Here is a 17,241-nt window from a genome sequence, read left to right on the forward strand (position 1 = left end):
CTTCAATACTTTCATTGATCCTGAATTCCTTACAGCAGATTATAGAGTAATCCTTAATGTCTTCCATATGTAATTGCAGTGAAATGTCTTGTGGGATTTGTTAAGCCCAAATAATGCTTGGCTCTGCTATAAGCACCATGTAGCAGATTAGAGTATAAGTAGTAGTCCAGTATATGAGCTCTTATAAAGCTCTGGCTAAGACAGCTGACAGGTGGATTATGTATATATATATGGGCTTTATTTGCCAAATTACGAATGCTGTGGCATAACCATCAATCAGGCAATCAGTCAAGGTAGTCCTAATATGTGGTTGTGATGTACCTTCATGCATGTATCTGTTAACAACGTCTCATTTAATGTTGTACATGCCACAGCTGAAATGTGCCTCCTATATGTAAGTGACATATCTGATGAAGACTAACAGCTACATTCGAGTGTGTATGAACATAAAGAGAACATTATGTTGTTTTCAGTACCAGGATTTTTCCATCATCTTACTGTAAAAGCTGGAAACTTTACCACGCAATGATTTTCTTTGAAAACTGCAGCAGCAAGGGATGTATTGTTGGAGACTTGTGCATTATAAATGTATGGTCATTTCTCCTCTCCTGTCATCATCCCTCAGGGCCAACCTAGGCAAGGTGCTGGAGGCCCAGGGGGATCACCTGGCAGCCACAGACTGTTACTTCACATCGCTGGAGCTGGAGGCCTCCAGCCCTGTGGTACAGTTCTCCATCATCCCCAAACAGCTGCACTGAACAGCACCTGTCCTGCTGTTCCCTGCTTCTATTACAGAATACTAGTAGCTACATCTGCTGTTTCTCCATGAGTAACACCTGCTGTTCCTACCAGTGTACAAAACAGCTACACAGATAGCTGTTTCTTTGTAAAATACATGTATTTGCACTGAATAGCACCTCTGCAGTTCCTGCTACTGCACAGAACAGCTACACCGACAGCAGCTGTTCCTCTATGGAATAGCTGTGCTGAGAATCACATGCTGCCCTCAACCCCTCCCTCATTGAACCCTTCACCTGCTCTTCCCACTTTCCTGGAATAGCTGCTGTGCCCACTGGTCTTACGAGACAGCATCACAAAAATAGCTGTTTGCTTCTACTTTTTATGGAAGGCCTCATTTCATCAACTGCTGCGCCTCCCGGAAACTATTTGGAATAGCCCATTTTGCTGCTCTATAAAAATGTAGATGTTGGCTGCCCCATGAAATGACCCCTCCCCATGTGGTAGAGTGGTTCCATCCATTACACAATCACCCACCTGCTGCCCTTTTAAGAGCTTTAATAGTACCTCTGTCTCACCTTTCATACCTGGGCTGTGCTGTTCACCTGTTTCCTCACCTGCTGCTTTGCATTGCTACATGTAATTCTCCAAGATGTCAAAACAACACACAGGGCTTATCACTAGGGCTAGTACACAGGATTTTGGATGGAGAGCACTCAGATTTAGACAATTTTGTCAGCAAAAAGTTAATGACAGATCCAGATATCAAAAGATTTTTCGGATAAAATTTTCAGAAGATCATGGGACAATTGGCCAAAATGGTCTCATACTGTTGAAACAACATTTGGGAACAACACTTCAGTGATGGATGTAAATATAGTGAGATGGTTTTAAAAAGGACTGTAAACCCCTCTAAAGCAATATGTAGAGATAATGATGATAATTTCTATTGGTGCTGTAAGTGTGCCAAACCTGAAGAAATCAAGTGTTTGTGTACAACATGTGGAACGACTGTCAATTATAATGTGATACTGTGATTGTGCATTGAAAGCCATGTAGATAGCAATATGTATGATATTTTGATTTTTTTGTTTTGTTGCAGTAAAATTCTCCTAGGATAAGTTCAGAATGTAAATAAGATCATAGTTGTTGTGTGTTTGAGATGCAAATGTCATTCAATTTGGAAAATTGAGCTAGTGTAGTAAGAGGGCCAGGGATAATGAGATATTGGATTTCCTTGTTGCAACTACGGAAAAGAAGTGCTACGAGACAGTTTGTAACACGTCCTTGTGGCAGCCATTTTTTGTGTGTCCCTTTTGATGACTCCGTTTTGGACACTAACAAGAATTGATAGAAAAGGACATTTGTAAATTTTGATGTATGCGACTGTGATTTACACTTATTCTTAGAAATGGTACACTGTGAACGGTGGAATCCTAGACTTCAAGTCTTTGCGTTCATAGAAAGTGCTGACAGCACCAGGGGAATACACAATGTACATTTGTAACTTTTTTCCATCTAACATTATGTTTTTCTGTCTTATACTTTAAGACAGTCAACAGAACTAATTAGGAAAGTTGATGTAGGCTGACACAAAAGAGAAAGCCATCCTATGCTGTAGTATACTGTAGACATTTTAAGCCATTCTGTTATGTTTAGTATGCAGTCTTTGCTTACCTTCAGCTTTGTACATAAACAACTGTGTTAACAACATCGGATTTCAATGCTTCCTTCAAAGTGCAAAGACCGCTTTGACCAAATGTTTCTGTTCTTCTCCTATTCAACAATTGTTACATAATGATTGTCACAAATTGAATTATCAATTGAGTAATGTGTGGTGCACATATTTTTGTTTGTTATGCGGATTAACTCTTTCCGGCAACTACAATGCAAACTGTTGTGTTTCACAGAACCACGCTGTAAAATTTGTGCAGTAAAGAGGAGAATTAGACAAGCTTATGTACAAATGTAGAAAAAAATAGCTGCAATTGATAGAGTGCAATATAGTAGCTACGAATTGGTGCACTTCAAGATGTACAGATTCCTGCTTGTAGCAATGTAACATTCCTGCTATATTCCACAATGTAGGAGAGCTTATCCTACAGAAGTTAATACTTAACTGCCTCGCCATGGTAGAACATGGCCCTTTAACCCTTAGCTAAAGGAAAACCTTATGTACCAACCAGGTAGTGTCACACTGATACATATGCAACTTGGCATGTTAAGGTTAGTTATTAACTATTGAGTGAAAACAGGGTGGCAGAAGGTATATTTGATGGTAGAAGCAAAGTGAAGTATTTTTGGTGAGATCCAAAAGTATTTCTATAAAAGGTTTAACATGTGAGATGAAGATGATGACTTTGGGGACTGTACAACTTAGGGACTGTTGATTCACTCTAGAAATGATGCAAATTGATTTAATGTCACATTGCACATTGTGAATTTGCTTGAATGTATTTATTGACTGTTGTCTTGCTAATGATAGTTAAATGGCACGTTTGTTGATATTCATTGTATAAAGTTGCACATGTTGTTCTTAGAATACTTGATTTTAATGTTGCTTTCTTTGCCATCTTGTCAAGATTTTAATCAAACCAGAGCAGCCAAATATAGAAATCTAGAAATGATTATACACGTAAACATTCCAAAGCTTGTGTGTAAAATGCAATGTTGATATTCAAAGAATGTTTCCATTGTGGTCATTTTAGTTCTTAGACACGTAAAGAAGAAATTTCTTGTCAGTTTAAAGCTTCTCACTTTTTCCTTGTTCATGACAAGTCCATGAAAATTAAAAGAAATTTAAGTCTCGTTATGGACAACCAATGTTTTACTGTATATATTTGCAGAACTAATGGATAGAGTGCTTGCTTTGTGTTTGGGAGGATGTGGGGTCAAATTGTACATGCCACTTTTTCTGCTTAGCACTTGAAAATGGAGATGGGCACTGCCCTATACTATAAGATATAGAAATAATTTTAACATTATATTTGCAGATAACATGCACATGCCATGAGAGTGCATTTGAAATTTTCATGTAGACATATTTGAAAAGTTTCCTCAACTAATTAATATGTAACAAAGACAAAGCATCATGAAATACAACACCCCCACACAACAGTTCACTGTATGGATATTTTTATTAGAAATCAATGTACAGAAATATCTATGGTGTAGAAAAAAACTTTTCAACATAAGATAAGGTCCACAATAATACTATCATTGAGTGTGTGCACATTGTAACTATATAACACACAGCAACAAAAAAACGTATCAAGTGTAGCAGCATTCACAGCAAAGAAAATTAAATCCATTTTCTTTCACAAATAAAATAATAATACGAAAAGTATAGTTTAGCAGCCAAATGCAGGTTTGGAAATGGCTTAAATCAGTCCATTATAAGACACGAGGAAGGGGTAGAAATTACTTTTCCATTATATTTTTCCAACATCATTTTTCTGACCATGCCCCTTCCAGTCTGCTCCTTCCCTAATATCTTAAATGGAACAGCCCTCTTCAATAAAACCTCAAAATATAGACTTAAAGGTCGGCAAGTAACACAAGAGGTTCCAACTCCTAGAACTATGAACAAATCTTGTATATACCAAATTGCCAATCATAGCAAATAGTACCGCATTAATACTAAGAATAATTGCATGTATTTCTCTATCTTCTAGCCGTATGTGATACTCGAACTAATCACAAGTTTGGCCCTTTTATTTGTTCCTAAACTAACTTTGGTTACGGTATAGTGATATCAGAACGTTTAGTCGATGTTTTCTTAAGTATCTGTACCTAAAACAAAATGTCTTAAGGCTTGGCCTTAGTAAGGAAGTTCAGTTCATACAACGTTATAAGTTATGCATACTATAGAGTTATCCCGGCACAGTTTACCACGTCTTTGGTGTACTGTACCGTTTGGTTTGATAATACTACAAGTCACGTATCCCTTTAGCTGCCGGAATATTTAGACCACGACGTCAAAACTATTGGTGAAGAAGAGCCCGTGATGGCGTCCCATCTTCGACACAGTTGCGGGCTGTTTCGGGTACTGGTAGGTCGACTGGTACGATCCGGGGCCAGGCACCTTCTGTAAAATGTAAAGAACAGGCGACGAAGATGAGAGAATTCTCCACACATTTTCATAGAAATTATGGGAATAGTAAAATGGAGCAATAGGCAAAACTTTCAGTGTCAATGATAAGTAGAGGAAAATACTGCACTATTCTTAAACCCTCTTCCAGTCAACAACATCCCTTTTTGTCCTATATATAGCTACGGGTCTAAAAGCTCCTGGGGTTAAACCAGGAAATGTTGTATGCGTAGATAACGTTAAACGTTTTGCCTTTTTCTAGATCAATTTCTTCGTTTCCTTATGTTGTACCTTGTTCACATCAACTTGCCTGTGCCCTGTTTTGGTTCTAATGTCCTACATGTTAAAACGATCCACCATCTTAACACATCCACCAAACAGTCCTAGTCTACCCTTCACTGTTATTCATCTCCTATTCTTTCTTTCTTTTTTAAGTTCAGTCAAAGTATGACGTGTACGTACGGTGTGTGAGGTAGGGAATCGCGGTGTCCTGGACCGGAAACTGGACGTGACCGTCTTGGCGGTGGAGGGCGGGCGGTACTCATAGTCGCCTGGGCCCGGGCCGTCCTTCTGTTATGAGGGAAGGGAAAAAATAAGAATCTTATCAGAAACACTTTAAAGAGAATCTTCTAGCCGAAGCAGTTGTGACTATTTTGTCTCCATTGTTTCGCCTGTTCATAAATAGTAACTTTAACTGGGTCGCATTTATTCAACTAAAGAGCAAAAAAGTTCTACAATGTTACTGATGCGTCCTTGGTCTGGCGCATTTTCACCTCCATGTCATGTACATATCTATTTTAACTAACGTATGATTCACTTATGTACCCTTACAGAATTACTTGTCAGCCGTTCTCGCTCAATTCTCACCATATTCTTTGAAAAGATTTGTTCCTACAGGAAAAATGACGTCTGCACCCCTGGCGACACTCCTAAATGAAATAGTCCCAATCGACCGTGACCCCCAACAAAAAGGACGTAAATGAATTATACAGACGGAGAGGCCCTTCTCTGACCTACATGAACATTGTTACTCTGTTTTCTTTGTACGCTGCGAGGGAGCGTATAGATTAAAAACCCTTCCGGACAAAGAGCCGTCCGAAATGGATACTCCGTTTGAGTTCCACGCTTTGTCCCTTATTCAAATGTGGCCTGTTTTTGCCTCCAGCCTACCCCGGTATCCAAGGACGACGCCTACTTGCAACCTGACTACGGTGACTGTATTTCACCGGCAGTTTGGGTGACAATGGATCTTGTGGTTTAATCTTTTAAAAATTAGTGTAAGTACCCATGAAATTAGCAAAATCCAATCATATTTCTTCTGCAGTGATCCTAGTTTGCAACTCTGTAACATTTTAAAGATGTTCTTGTCTACCTTTTTGTTTATTTTGAAGTTTAGCTTAAAACGTTTTACTACCGCTCATAGATATATCTTAAGATACATGTAGTGCTTTAAGTATTTTCCACGTTTTCTAATGGTATAGGGATCAACCAAGTTCTTTCGAACGTGTAACATGCTAATGTAGGAGTTCATATTACATTTACCACTGTGTCTGAACAACAACAACAACAACAAGAACAAAGTTTATGTACGTACCGGGACGAAATACTTGGGTACCCTCTGACTACTTGAACGGAACATCGAGTGTCTGCAAAGAACACAATATCATTAAAAAAGTGTTTGCTGAGTGTACCACTCTTGCTGTGACGATCAAAACACATTCGACATTTGATAAACTGTGTTATTGAATTGTGGAGTACATATTAAATACGCAGTGATCTGACAGAACATGGTTACAAAATACTACCAAGTAGTCATCTAATCGTTCATAGAATTTATAAGAACTGCTAAACACGGATTTGCAACAAGTGGGTGCGGTACTTTACAGGAAATCAAGAAAACGTCAAGCGATATATGTTTTGATATCTAAAAGATGTAAAAAGACATTTCTTAATTCTTACTTTGAGCCAGACTTCTGGACAGGAGGGAATCTCGTCTCATACTCCCATGGGGCAACTCTGTGGTCCTGTGAATGTGCAACAAAAATCCTACAATGTTAAATGTTTCCTAAAGATCTTTTAACTTGTTCTGACTTTGACAGAATCTGTCTTCAGATCTTCATTGCTTAATCTTTGCGGTTTCCAAAATGAATCTTTGCGAGATATTAGAAAAATACAGAAACTAGTATAACAGCGGTGGACACTCAACACTTCTGAAAGTGCGAAATATCTAGAATGTTTTCTTTCTGTTGAACGTGAACATCAAGGTTTATCCTTACCTTATCCCTGACCCCTATGAGAACCCTGTTGTTATCTCTGTTGGAGTTCTTGAAGGAGTAGGTGTGCAGAGACTTCTGCATGGGGTACAGAAAGTCTTTAAGGTTGTAGGCCCCGGGGAGGAGCGTGTCTCCCCGTCTCAGCACGTCCGCGTCTTTTTTCCGCCCCTCGTTCTTGAAGTTGTAGGTGATGGGCACCGGGTTCAGCTCTTGGTCCTCGAGAAAGTCACGAGATTCGTACGTTCCTGGCACCGGAGTTTCCTGTGGTAGAGAATTAACATTCAAGCGTTTTTAGTTTGTTCAAATCCCAATTGGATCGGAACTATGAAAACTGAATATTTTCTGAACATGAATTTTCCGTGCGATATTCACAGCTTCAAAGGTGACGTTGTTGCGTCGCACGAACGTTTTGAAAACCTGAGATTTGACTTGTTAACAAATCAGCTTTTGTTTTGGTCCTGACTACCTAAACAGGTAAAGTGCTGGTTGTCGTCCGCTGTACATAAACACTTGAAATGTGAGAGAATGACAAACAATGTTCTTGAGAAATTGCTACAAATGGAAACATTAGGTATAATTTCGGTCTTCAGAATATTTCCAGTTTTTGGCGCCAAAATCCGACAACATCACAAGCAAAACAAAAAAATACGCCTCCAACCTTCATCGATGTAAAGAATAACTAACGATAAGGACCATTCTAAACTTGGCAGTCTATACTCTTTCTGTATGACGAGTATACATCCATGATTTTAAGTATTAAATCTACATGTGAATGACTGTTCATTTTGCTATTTTTTTCAGAGCTATTTACTTCAAATGTCAAACTGTATTTAGGTTATTTGCAACCAAATATAAAGATTAGGTGGTCTTTGTTTTACCTGCCGACATCTACGGCATTAAAAATCAGTCAGAACACATTTGATGGCCATATCACTTGAATTCGGACCTAGCTACTATTTGATATAGAAACGGTCACAAAAAGAAATCAAACACATTTAGACAGCTAATATTTACCTCCGTTGTGATAGTAACATAGGCGAGAACGTGGTAGATACTTAACGAAAATCTAGATCATTTTCGTCTAACTTGTTTGTTTTCAACTTGTCTTTTCTTATATCAAACATCTTGAGGACAGCTTTCTTTGCATGTTTTAGTTCAACGCGAAGCAAATGTCGTCTCTTAGCTTTTCAATTGTTGACCTCCAAAATTTAGCAACATAGCAACGAGGCCAACATATAACTAATGGTATTGTTGATTGCGACAAGAACTAATACTTCGAGAGGGCTATTCTGTGAATAATTGTCGTTAAATGGAGAAGCAAAATGCACTGGTGACACGAAGAAGTACGAAAGTGTCTAACTTTCTACTTGAGTTGAGTAAGCCAAGGTGTTAAACGCCTTAAGGAAGGTATTTGCTGGTCCGTCGTAGTGTGTCGAGGGGTTCAGTTAAGAAGTAAAGTAAACAACTTAATCTGGAGAGGATTGACATATAGTTCAATAAGGCGTGAAAATTACATAAGAAGAAACGCCTTATACACACAAACGTTGTTTAATGTTCCCTTTGTTTTACAACCAGCATAAAACTTATGGTTATAGTGGTTAACTGCTAGTTTGTGGACTAACTGAGAGGGGTCTGATATCCACCCCACTGCACCCCAATTGTTGGAATGGCAAATACTCGAGGTCAACATATACTCTGAACAAATCTGTCGATATCCCTCGAGTTTAACGCCATATTTCATGGCTCAACTCACGTACCTTCAACCAAGAACGCCACCACTCTCGGCCAGACCTCGGCCCTTCCCACATCATGTTTTCGCTCTTCTTTCTCTGTGAGAACAGGGAATAAAGGGGTAGGATTAGTCCGTGCTACGTTATACCACAACAACACGATGATTGCTCAGTCTAACGTTTAGACACACCTGTTTGAGTCGTTACTAATCTTACCTTCCCAGACTCGATGTCTGTAGCGATGGTGTCTTTCGTCATGACCGACCCCGACCGTTCCCTAGTCGGGGCCCGGCTGGGATGCGACCCGGTAGCAGACATTTTGGTACCCCCTCCCTCTAGTGTCCACCCTTACATGAATACCAACTCGTGGCTTCCCCACACTTCCGTGGTGGCTCACAAAACGGGTTTCTTTGTCCGGTCAGGGCGTCCGTGGCAACGGTGGTAACACAATAGGCAGTATCATTTGCATACATGTATGCATGTATGTATGCGGGTCTAGCAGGGCTTGTTGAACGAGTATGGGAGGGGTGGGTAGGTTAGAAAGCTTTAAAGGCTTGATTACAGGGTTTGATGTCGTACGACAGGGTTGAACGAACGTTGAGTGACAGGCACAGTGCGCCAGGTGGTTTGAAGACAGGTGTATTCAATAATCAAACCTCGGAAAGCTGAGTCCGGAATCGGGGGCCGCAGGAAATGGAATCGCCCGCGCTGTCTCACTATCTCTATATGTACAAAGTCATAACGTCATCGACAGTTCAAGTGTTAGTTCTACACAGGCGTGGCAAATACAAGGTTGACAACTTGTTGTTACTTTTTATACCTCCCACGTCGAGTTATATATGTTTCCTCGCGTGCTTCTTCTAATAGCTTACTAGTAATTGTTTGTGAATAGAATAACTCACTGTGAATAGAGGTTCATAGTTTTGCATTGTGCTCTAACCTTGGTCTGAGCAAGGAGGTTAAAAATGATTTTTTAACCTTCTTGGTTTGAGGAAGAAGTCATCATAAATCTTGACCCCTAGCAACTTTCTTGAAACCGCAGCGTATTTCAAAACTACAAATGACAAGCAGATAAATCCAAAGGAGGACACTGTACAACATTGGCGAAGCATTGCGCTTTCAAACTGCAAGTCTTTTAGTCTTTTCAGGTAATCAAAAATTTCCAATCTAACTTTGTTTAGCACCACACAATTTTAGTGTATATATAGTTGAATTCTCAAACATTTTCTACCAAGAACCACTGTACATGTTCTTTACGCTCAATACAAAGTATAAACAGACTAAACAAGTAACTATAACTATAAGCTAAAGTTGCTAAACTGAGTTGTAACACAAGACCCAACTAAGATATTGTTTTCACTACAGTAGAAAGTAAAGACTAAAAGCCCTTTCACTAGTTGATATATGATAACTTGTTTGTTGACGCTGTACAAGTGCGCGTTCTAAACATGGCCTTGCAAAAATATCATGTCCGTCATGAACTAGCCTTTCACAAGACAGTAAATGCAACAACAAGAAAAAACTCCGGAATGATTTAAACGCTTTCGTAGATGTAGTTTTCATCTTGAATAGACATTTTAAAATCTTTTTTTTTTTATTTGAAGTATTCAGAGTATTTGCAAGATACATCCGTAGGTCGCAAACTTTACTCCTTTAGCGGACTAACCTCTCTGGCATGTTATCCGTCTATTTGGCCAATTTCTACTATTTTTCGAGCGACCTGTCGAGCCTGGTAGAGGCTAACAAATTATGTCAATTTGAGTCGACAAGTGTCCTGCATACAAGTCACCGACATTCAAACTGAATTTAACATAATCACAAATATCACCAACTGTTTTAAGTGTATACTGAGTTTTCTCATCTTTGTGCTTTGTCCATTTAGGAGGAACTTAAACTCAAGAATGGGGGAAACATAAGATTGAAGGGACGCATCGCAGTTGGTTTGCATCAGTGCGCAACTCTGAGAATTGTCTTAATGAATTTTCACAAGATCTTGAGCCCTGGAGACCTCAGCTATAAATAGTCTTACAAACATCATTAGTTCAAAGTAACACTGTGAACTGCCCAGACTTTATCCTCTTGCCAAAACAGACTTCAGACATAGGATACCTTTTCTTTAAGATCAGCAGATCTTCTCCAATCGCGACCCGAAAAAGAATTGGGCTAGTTTACGAAACATTGGCGGACAAGCTTTGGACAAAACACACAAAAGACGGTGACAATGTTTGTGTATATGAAAGACACGGAGTCTAAACACAACCGTCACTGGGAATGGTTTAACCGTTCGCTGTACACATTCAATGTTAGGTGTCAGTTTACGGTGTGTTTCTGCTGTTGACCAATTTTTGTAAGACTACTTGCCACAGGTTTGATGTACGTCCTCTAGTTCAAATACAAATAGATGTTTTTCTAGCATTTACATGTACAATTGAAGAGCCCAGTCACATTCGGCGTACGGTAGGTTCACGACAGCGAGTTGAAGGCATTATTAGGATAGTCGTGGTTGTGTCGTACAAAATTTAGTTGTCTTGTGACGGAACAGGCTGTCGTAGACCCTTTTTGATGGTGTGTTTGGTCTCTCTGAAGATCGATCCGACCACAAATAATTCTCCGTTCGATAAATGTGACCACAACTAACGGTGCGGGCACATTCGTCGTACGATTTTGATGCCGTGGAGTTTTTATGCAGGCTGTGACAGAACCAACCGCAGAAAAGGATCTAAGACAGCCTGTTTCCGTAATAACAAGACAGCTGATGATTTGATTGTGTATATCGTCTACAATGATGTCTGTGATCGAGCGACGGAAGTGACCGGGCCCTTAGAAGTAAGAACGTTACCTTCTTCATAGGTGCGGCGCTCGCCATGGTCACCTGCTCCAGACTGCTGTCGTAGGTAGTTGACGGGGCAGAAGCCGTGCGCGCCGACATCTTTCTTCTCTCGCTGTTTTCCTAAACTGTTCGGAACAACACGGCTGCATCTTAACAAAACATCGTCCCTTTTCAAGTTTCTTGAAACACCACGGTTCACTTGAAGGAATTTCAATTTTCTCAAGAACCGTCCAGTTCGATTGAAGACGTGGTGAATGCTACATGTGATTGTGTTCTCCTAAACATTGACGTCTCACTGCTACGTGATACCCTCTAGGGCACTAAAGCAGTTCATTATCACTGAACCGGGGTTGAAATTGACGCGAGTTGCTAGGCGATGCCAAATGTTATTGTTCCATTGGAAGGAAAATATTAGCCAATAGCTACCACACATTCAAACGGCGACGGCAATGAATGATATGCAATGTTTATTCTAGACCTAACAGATTAAAAGCCTTACATTTGGAAAGTTGTTCTTGCCAATGGATAAACATATAGCTGGTTGTGCTCCAGTTATAGATCATAATTAACCGTTTTTGTGGTATTTTCCAGGCCTAACTTTTAGACATGTGAAATTATTACCACCTAACGTTACGTGGCCGACTGACTGGACATATTGTCGACATCACTGCACGATTTGATGAATTCATATTCGCGAAATCTTGTCATTACCAAATAACATATTTGTATGAATTTCTTTTCTCCGTCTGTGTGTTGTAAGAAGGCCATCTTCACGTTGTTTTTAAAAACAACATAGCTGAGACTTTGACAGATGTTTTCTTGTGACTGATACCCTCTCTATAGCCTAGACTTTTAAGTGCCAAGGACGTGGACGCCATTTTTCACCAGTTGCCATTTCTAAATCCACTTAACTTCATCATGACACGGATTAGTCTCCAAGCAGACCCAACGGTTACAAAGACCGTATCCAACTGGCAGAAGGAATTTTTATTGCAACCCGACGGTGCCTGACAACTTCTCTGGCTGACTGGAGCTTCTCTTGCTAGCTTGTACGACTTTTGGCACCGTGGAAATCTGCTTGGAGATTAGACACGGATCACAAGTAAAGAATTTCAAAAAGACTAATACCTCCAACGCAGCTATTTTCGGCGTAAAATAACATCAAAGTTACTTCTCAAGCAGATGTATAGAGAAGTGCCAAGTCTTTCGTATATAATGCAGAGTTCCTGTAGCTGTGCGTATTCGCCACACAAACGCTATGATAGGAAAACGTCGGTTTCAGCACGCAAAGAACCTCAACATTCGCTTCGAGATAAAAGTATCTATGGGGGAAGTCATAACACCTTGCAATTGTTACACATATTTGACATTGAACCATTAAAGATTGCAATAAGATTAAAATTTTGAACGCAAATGAGCTTTGCTTATCAAATGCCGAATCCTTACACATTTCAGTGGCCGTGAGTTTCTCTTTCCTTGGATAGCCGCCACAGTAGGTAACCACATTGAAAATTGAAAGTGAGCTAGAGACCGTGTAATGGGTAAATCATTCCGTACTTGTAAACTAATTACTTCTTATTTCGTTACGTCGCAACCGTTTCCATCACAACCTAATCACGATCGATTTCATTGGGCCCTCTCAACGTTTCCTAATATGGTAATTTTACGGTGGAAGCCTTGGGCAGCCGTCCCAGAACCTGTCAGACAACCTACGTCTCAACTGTCCTTTTCCAGCGGAAGAACGAAGATAATTACATCAGAAGTTCTTTTCCTTCTATCTGGGGCTCCAGGAACTGGGCTGTCTTTACTGACGGAAGCGGTACGTCCGACCACTAGCTGTCATCCGGTTCGATATTTGCTGCCATTTTTCAGGTTCTACCATCTGCATGCCTTTAGGGGTGCTGTAGAAGGTTACTGTTAAGTATTATAAAGGCTTGGACCTTTATTTCTTGGCAAGTAGAATCTCAAAGGCTGCTATGTCTATGAAAGCTCGAAGCCAGAAGCAGTTGTTCAAAACGCTTGTACATGAAAAGGTACATGTATATTTGACATCTCCCCTCTTCTTAGTTCTTGTACCCCACAGCGTTTTGATGAACTACAAAAACAGAGGAAGAGCAGCTTCCTTGAAAATGTGCTTCACAACATTAGAGAAGTGCGTTTTCTGGCCGGGCCGGGCTTCTTTGACAGCCCAAAGAAAAAGGTACAATCCACCTTAACATCTGCTTGGAGTGTTTGTGGTTGGCAGATAAGAATTGACGAATTGATCCAAGCAGATGTAACGCCAACTCTCATGATTCCGCCAGGTACCGCCACTTTTAAAGTAAGATAGCTACTACTTGTAGTAGTTACTGACGTCACTGACGAAAGATAGCGGATGCTGTCTGAAACGTCTGACTGTTTCGAAAGTTTATCCAGTTTCTTGAGTAATTGTTTTTGACGTACTACTATGTTATCGAGGTGTTTTTAAGACTGTCTTGAACACCTGGATATATGAAGTACTAGTGTGTATACCACGGTCTTCTCTAAGCAGCGGTTTCGGTCGAGTGGGGTAGGAGTGTACGGGATTTTTAACGTGAAGGGAGAGAAACGTTAAAAATCCCGGACAATCCTACCCCACTCGACCGAAACCTCTGCTTGGAGAATGATACCACGGTGCTTACTTACTTTGCGTAGTAGATCTCTAAATAGTTTGTTTTTTGGTCGTTTTTTCTGTTTTCGTTTCTTTTAAATAGTTTTTACATTTTTGACGCATGACTAGAAGGACGCATAAAACAACGAATCCATCATCTATCTGTATGTGCGATGATGAATGGATATGACGCTGACGGCGGACGGCTCGGCGTGTAGAAGCCGATGTTGTCCGACAGGAGGCCCGACAGAGATCGATGCCGCCGCCAGAGGTCGCGACTCTTGGCGGTGCCGACCGAACATCAATTCCTTCATCATGCAGTGATTACATCATGTACATAGCACATCAATCTGAGAGCCTGGCGGATAACTAGACGGCGATGTGACAGCTACGGGCTGAGGGCTGGTCCCCTGCCGGCACTTATCATTCCCGGTAATATTGAACGGTTTAAAACGCACAACTTCAGCGGAACGAATCCAATAAAAGGTGCCATATTAACGCCATCCACGATCGAAGACCAGGAAAGTGACCATGTAATTAGTTTCGAAGAATCCATCAAGGCTATCTAAAATTTATCAGGTGTCTACGGAGCCGTGACGGCAGTCTGGGATGCTAGGCTGTCATCTGACGTGACATCAGTTATTATGATTGATTCACAACTCGGGCTGAAATATTAATATGCGAACTATTTTACACAATATTTTTACTATCTTTCGTCAGCCACTGAAAGATAGTACAAAAACATACCAAGCTGCTTGAGTAAATTGTGTATTGTATATCATATTACTTGGCTGTCTAACTTTCATCGACGTATATGAAATGTCAAAAAAATGACACTTCTAAACTATGGAAAAAAACACCCGTGCGGTGACTTGGAATGGACTCTATATTCATGTAGTTTAACAAGATGCTATGCTGATGCATGATTTATATATTTTTGATACGATATGCCCTAGAGCTCTTAAGTACCTTTAACTTATACAAGACATGAATTCTGAACGACACATCCATGACTGTCCCAAGGATGCCCTCAGTTTGTTGCCCTAAACCTGTCGTGTGACCGGGCCCCTTGTCTGAAACTGTGTAGATATTCTACAGCAGGAAGAGGATATTTTGCAATTTCAATGGTAACTCCGCCCCCACACCCCGTTTCCAGGCGTTTAGGTTGATAGTCGTGTGCGCGTGTGCCCTTGGATCGAGGCTAACTTCGTGTGCTAGCCATCACTGTCGTCACGATCGGCCTTTACCAATGCTAAACCCAATGTGGATGAGAATTATCAGATTGACACCTTGTGTTCCTACATAGCACAGCTGTCAGTTCAACCTCTAGTTGCTAAACGGCGCGCAAAGTCATATGTCACATTGAATGTTCGTACATCCGAGCACTGTCCTTATTTGACACGGAGTGTAGGCATACCTGTGTTAACAGACATTCCGTTTCACACTAGATCTCGTGCTTTGTTAAGGACGTCTCCTGTTTCGAGGAATAAGAAAGAAAAAAGCACACGCATCGATGGCTCTAGTGAATGTTCTTTGACCATTTACCCAGAATGTGCGGCCTCAAGTTGAAGGAATGTCGTTTTATTTTGTGACACGAAAAGCGAATGATTACAAAATGCTGTAAATGTTTCGTACACAACAAAAGCCATTGATTCAAAACCTTGTGCCTTGTCTACTTATTATCTCCATGAAACATGGAGATATAGTTTTGGGTGTGTCTGTGTGTCCGGACTATTGTAAGCAGCATAACTCAAGAACCTCTTGATGGATTACAATGATATTTGGTATGTGGGCGGGTGTTCTGAAGCCAAAATTCAAGGTCGTTTTTGGGCCCCCTGGTATGTGACCTTGGTACTGCAGCAGAACTTGATTTTTTCTATCTTTGGACCTGAACATGCTATGGTCTTGATTTTTTTGGTGGCAGATTGTGATGTAATGAAGAAGTGGTGTAGGTTTGGGCCCCCTAGCAGCTTGTTCTGGAACTGCAGGGGCGTTATTGTAAAAATCTTCTAAGGAGAATATAAAACTATGTTTGCAGTGTTTTCAATCGTAAGACTCAAATACATGTGTAGTTAATGGCAAATGGAGCATCAACAGATACCAATTATGTAAATAAATTCATAATTTGCATAATTAATGCAAATGCGTCATGATTCATCTAAGTGGTAAATAATAGGACTGTCAATATTGTGACATGTGTAAGCATAAATTATGTAAATGTGTAAGTCATTTGCATAAACAGAATAGTTCATGGAGATATGAGGTCTACGAACTCTTGTGTTCTGTTGTGGCGCTTTTGAACGCACGCGCAATCAGGCACGCATACGCCATCTTTGCTTTCCCGGTCGTAACAATAGTAGTTACACAGATCTACAATAAATGTCCATGGCATAATGAGTTCGCTTGGAGAGATCTCGGCAATTCAAGTATGTACGTTAGGTTATAATCAAGGGCTCCCTATACACGGCGTCTGCGGTATTGTTTGGTCTTAACAATTGCAGGATGTAACCATTTTACCCTATCCATACTAAGGTTACGTTATTTTGGAATGGTGCCGTTGGACGTAGTCATGACTCACGCTGCTCTTTCCTCCGAGGTTAGTGGTTCGACCCAATCACGCTAAGGGCTGTGACGTCTCTAGGACAACATATTTTGATTTAACATGTCCTTCTCAAAAGGTGCATTTTTCTTTTCTACGCTATAGGTCTTATAGCCTTTTCTGTAGGCTATACTCTCAACACACTTTCACTTTTGGTAGTTTTCCTTTCTCACACGACTGATTTATTTCGATGGCCTACTTAGGATTGTTCATCTGTTAGTCATAAGCTTAAAAATATTTTTTCTGGGTGGTGTGTAGTTTTCAGCTTGGTATATGTTCTGGTCCTAGCCAAGCTAAAAGACAACTGTTCTACTCACAGGGCAGAGTAAGTATTAAGTGCAAGTTGATGTGC

General features: G+C 40.4%; 2 protein-coding genes across 4 annotated transcripts in view; one reads left to right on the plus strand and one right to left on the minus strand.

The window, feature by feature from the left end:
* Positions 1–3,546, plus strand: part of LOC136432805 (tetratricopeptide repeat protein 7B-like) — a 58,503-nt gene extending 54,957 nt beyond the window's left edge. For both annotated transcript variants that reach the window (XM_066424309.1, XM_066424311.1), the window contains exon 21: positions 626–3,546. In XM_066424309.1, coding sequence (XP_066280406.1) covers positions 626–758 — 133 coding nt within the window. In that variant the 3' untranslated portion in view covers positions 759–3,546. The remainder of the gene's footprint in view (positions 1–625) is intronic.
* A 310-nt stretch (positions 3,547–3,856) lies between these two features.
* Positions 3,857–11,957, minus strand: LOC136432810 (protein STPG4-like). Of its 2 annotated transcripts, none has more exons than XM_066424317.1 (7): positions 11,671–11,957; positions 8,859–8,930; positions 7,105–7,362; positions 6,788–6,852; positions 6,423–6,474; positions 5,291–5,398; positions 3,857–4,825 (listed from the first exon to the last, which is right to left on the minus strand). In XM_066424317.1, exons 1-7 carry the CDS (start codon positions 11,758–11,760, stop codon positions 4,703–4,705), a joined length of 768 nt encoding a protein of 255 aa, XP_066280414.1. In that variant the 5' UTR covers positions 11,761–11,957; the 3' UTR covers positions 3,857–4,702. The 2 variants fall into 2 exon arrangements, with proteins under 2 accessions (XP_066280414.1, XP_066280413.1); XM_066424316.1 differs by lacking the exon at positions 11,671–11,957 and adding an exon at positions 9,048–9,325.
* Between the last annotated feature and the right edge of the window lie 5,284 nt (positions 11,958–17,241).

This window comes from Branchiostoma lanceolatum, chromosome 4 (assembly GCF_035083965.1).
Source record: "Branchiostoma lanceolatum isolate klBraLanc5 chromosome 4, klBraLanc5.hap2, whole genome shotgun sequence".
Lineage (NCBI taxonomy): Eukaryota > Metazoa > Chordata > Leptocardii > Amphioxiformes > Branchiostomatidae > Branchiostoma > Branchiostoma lanceolatum.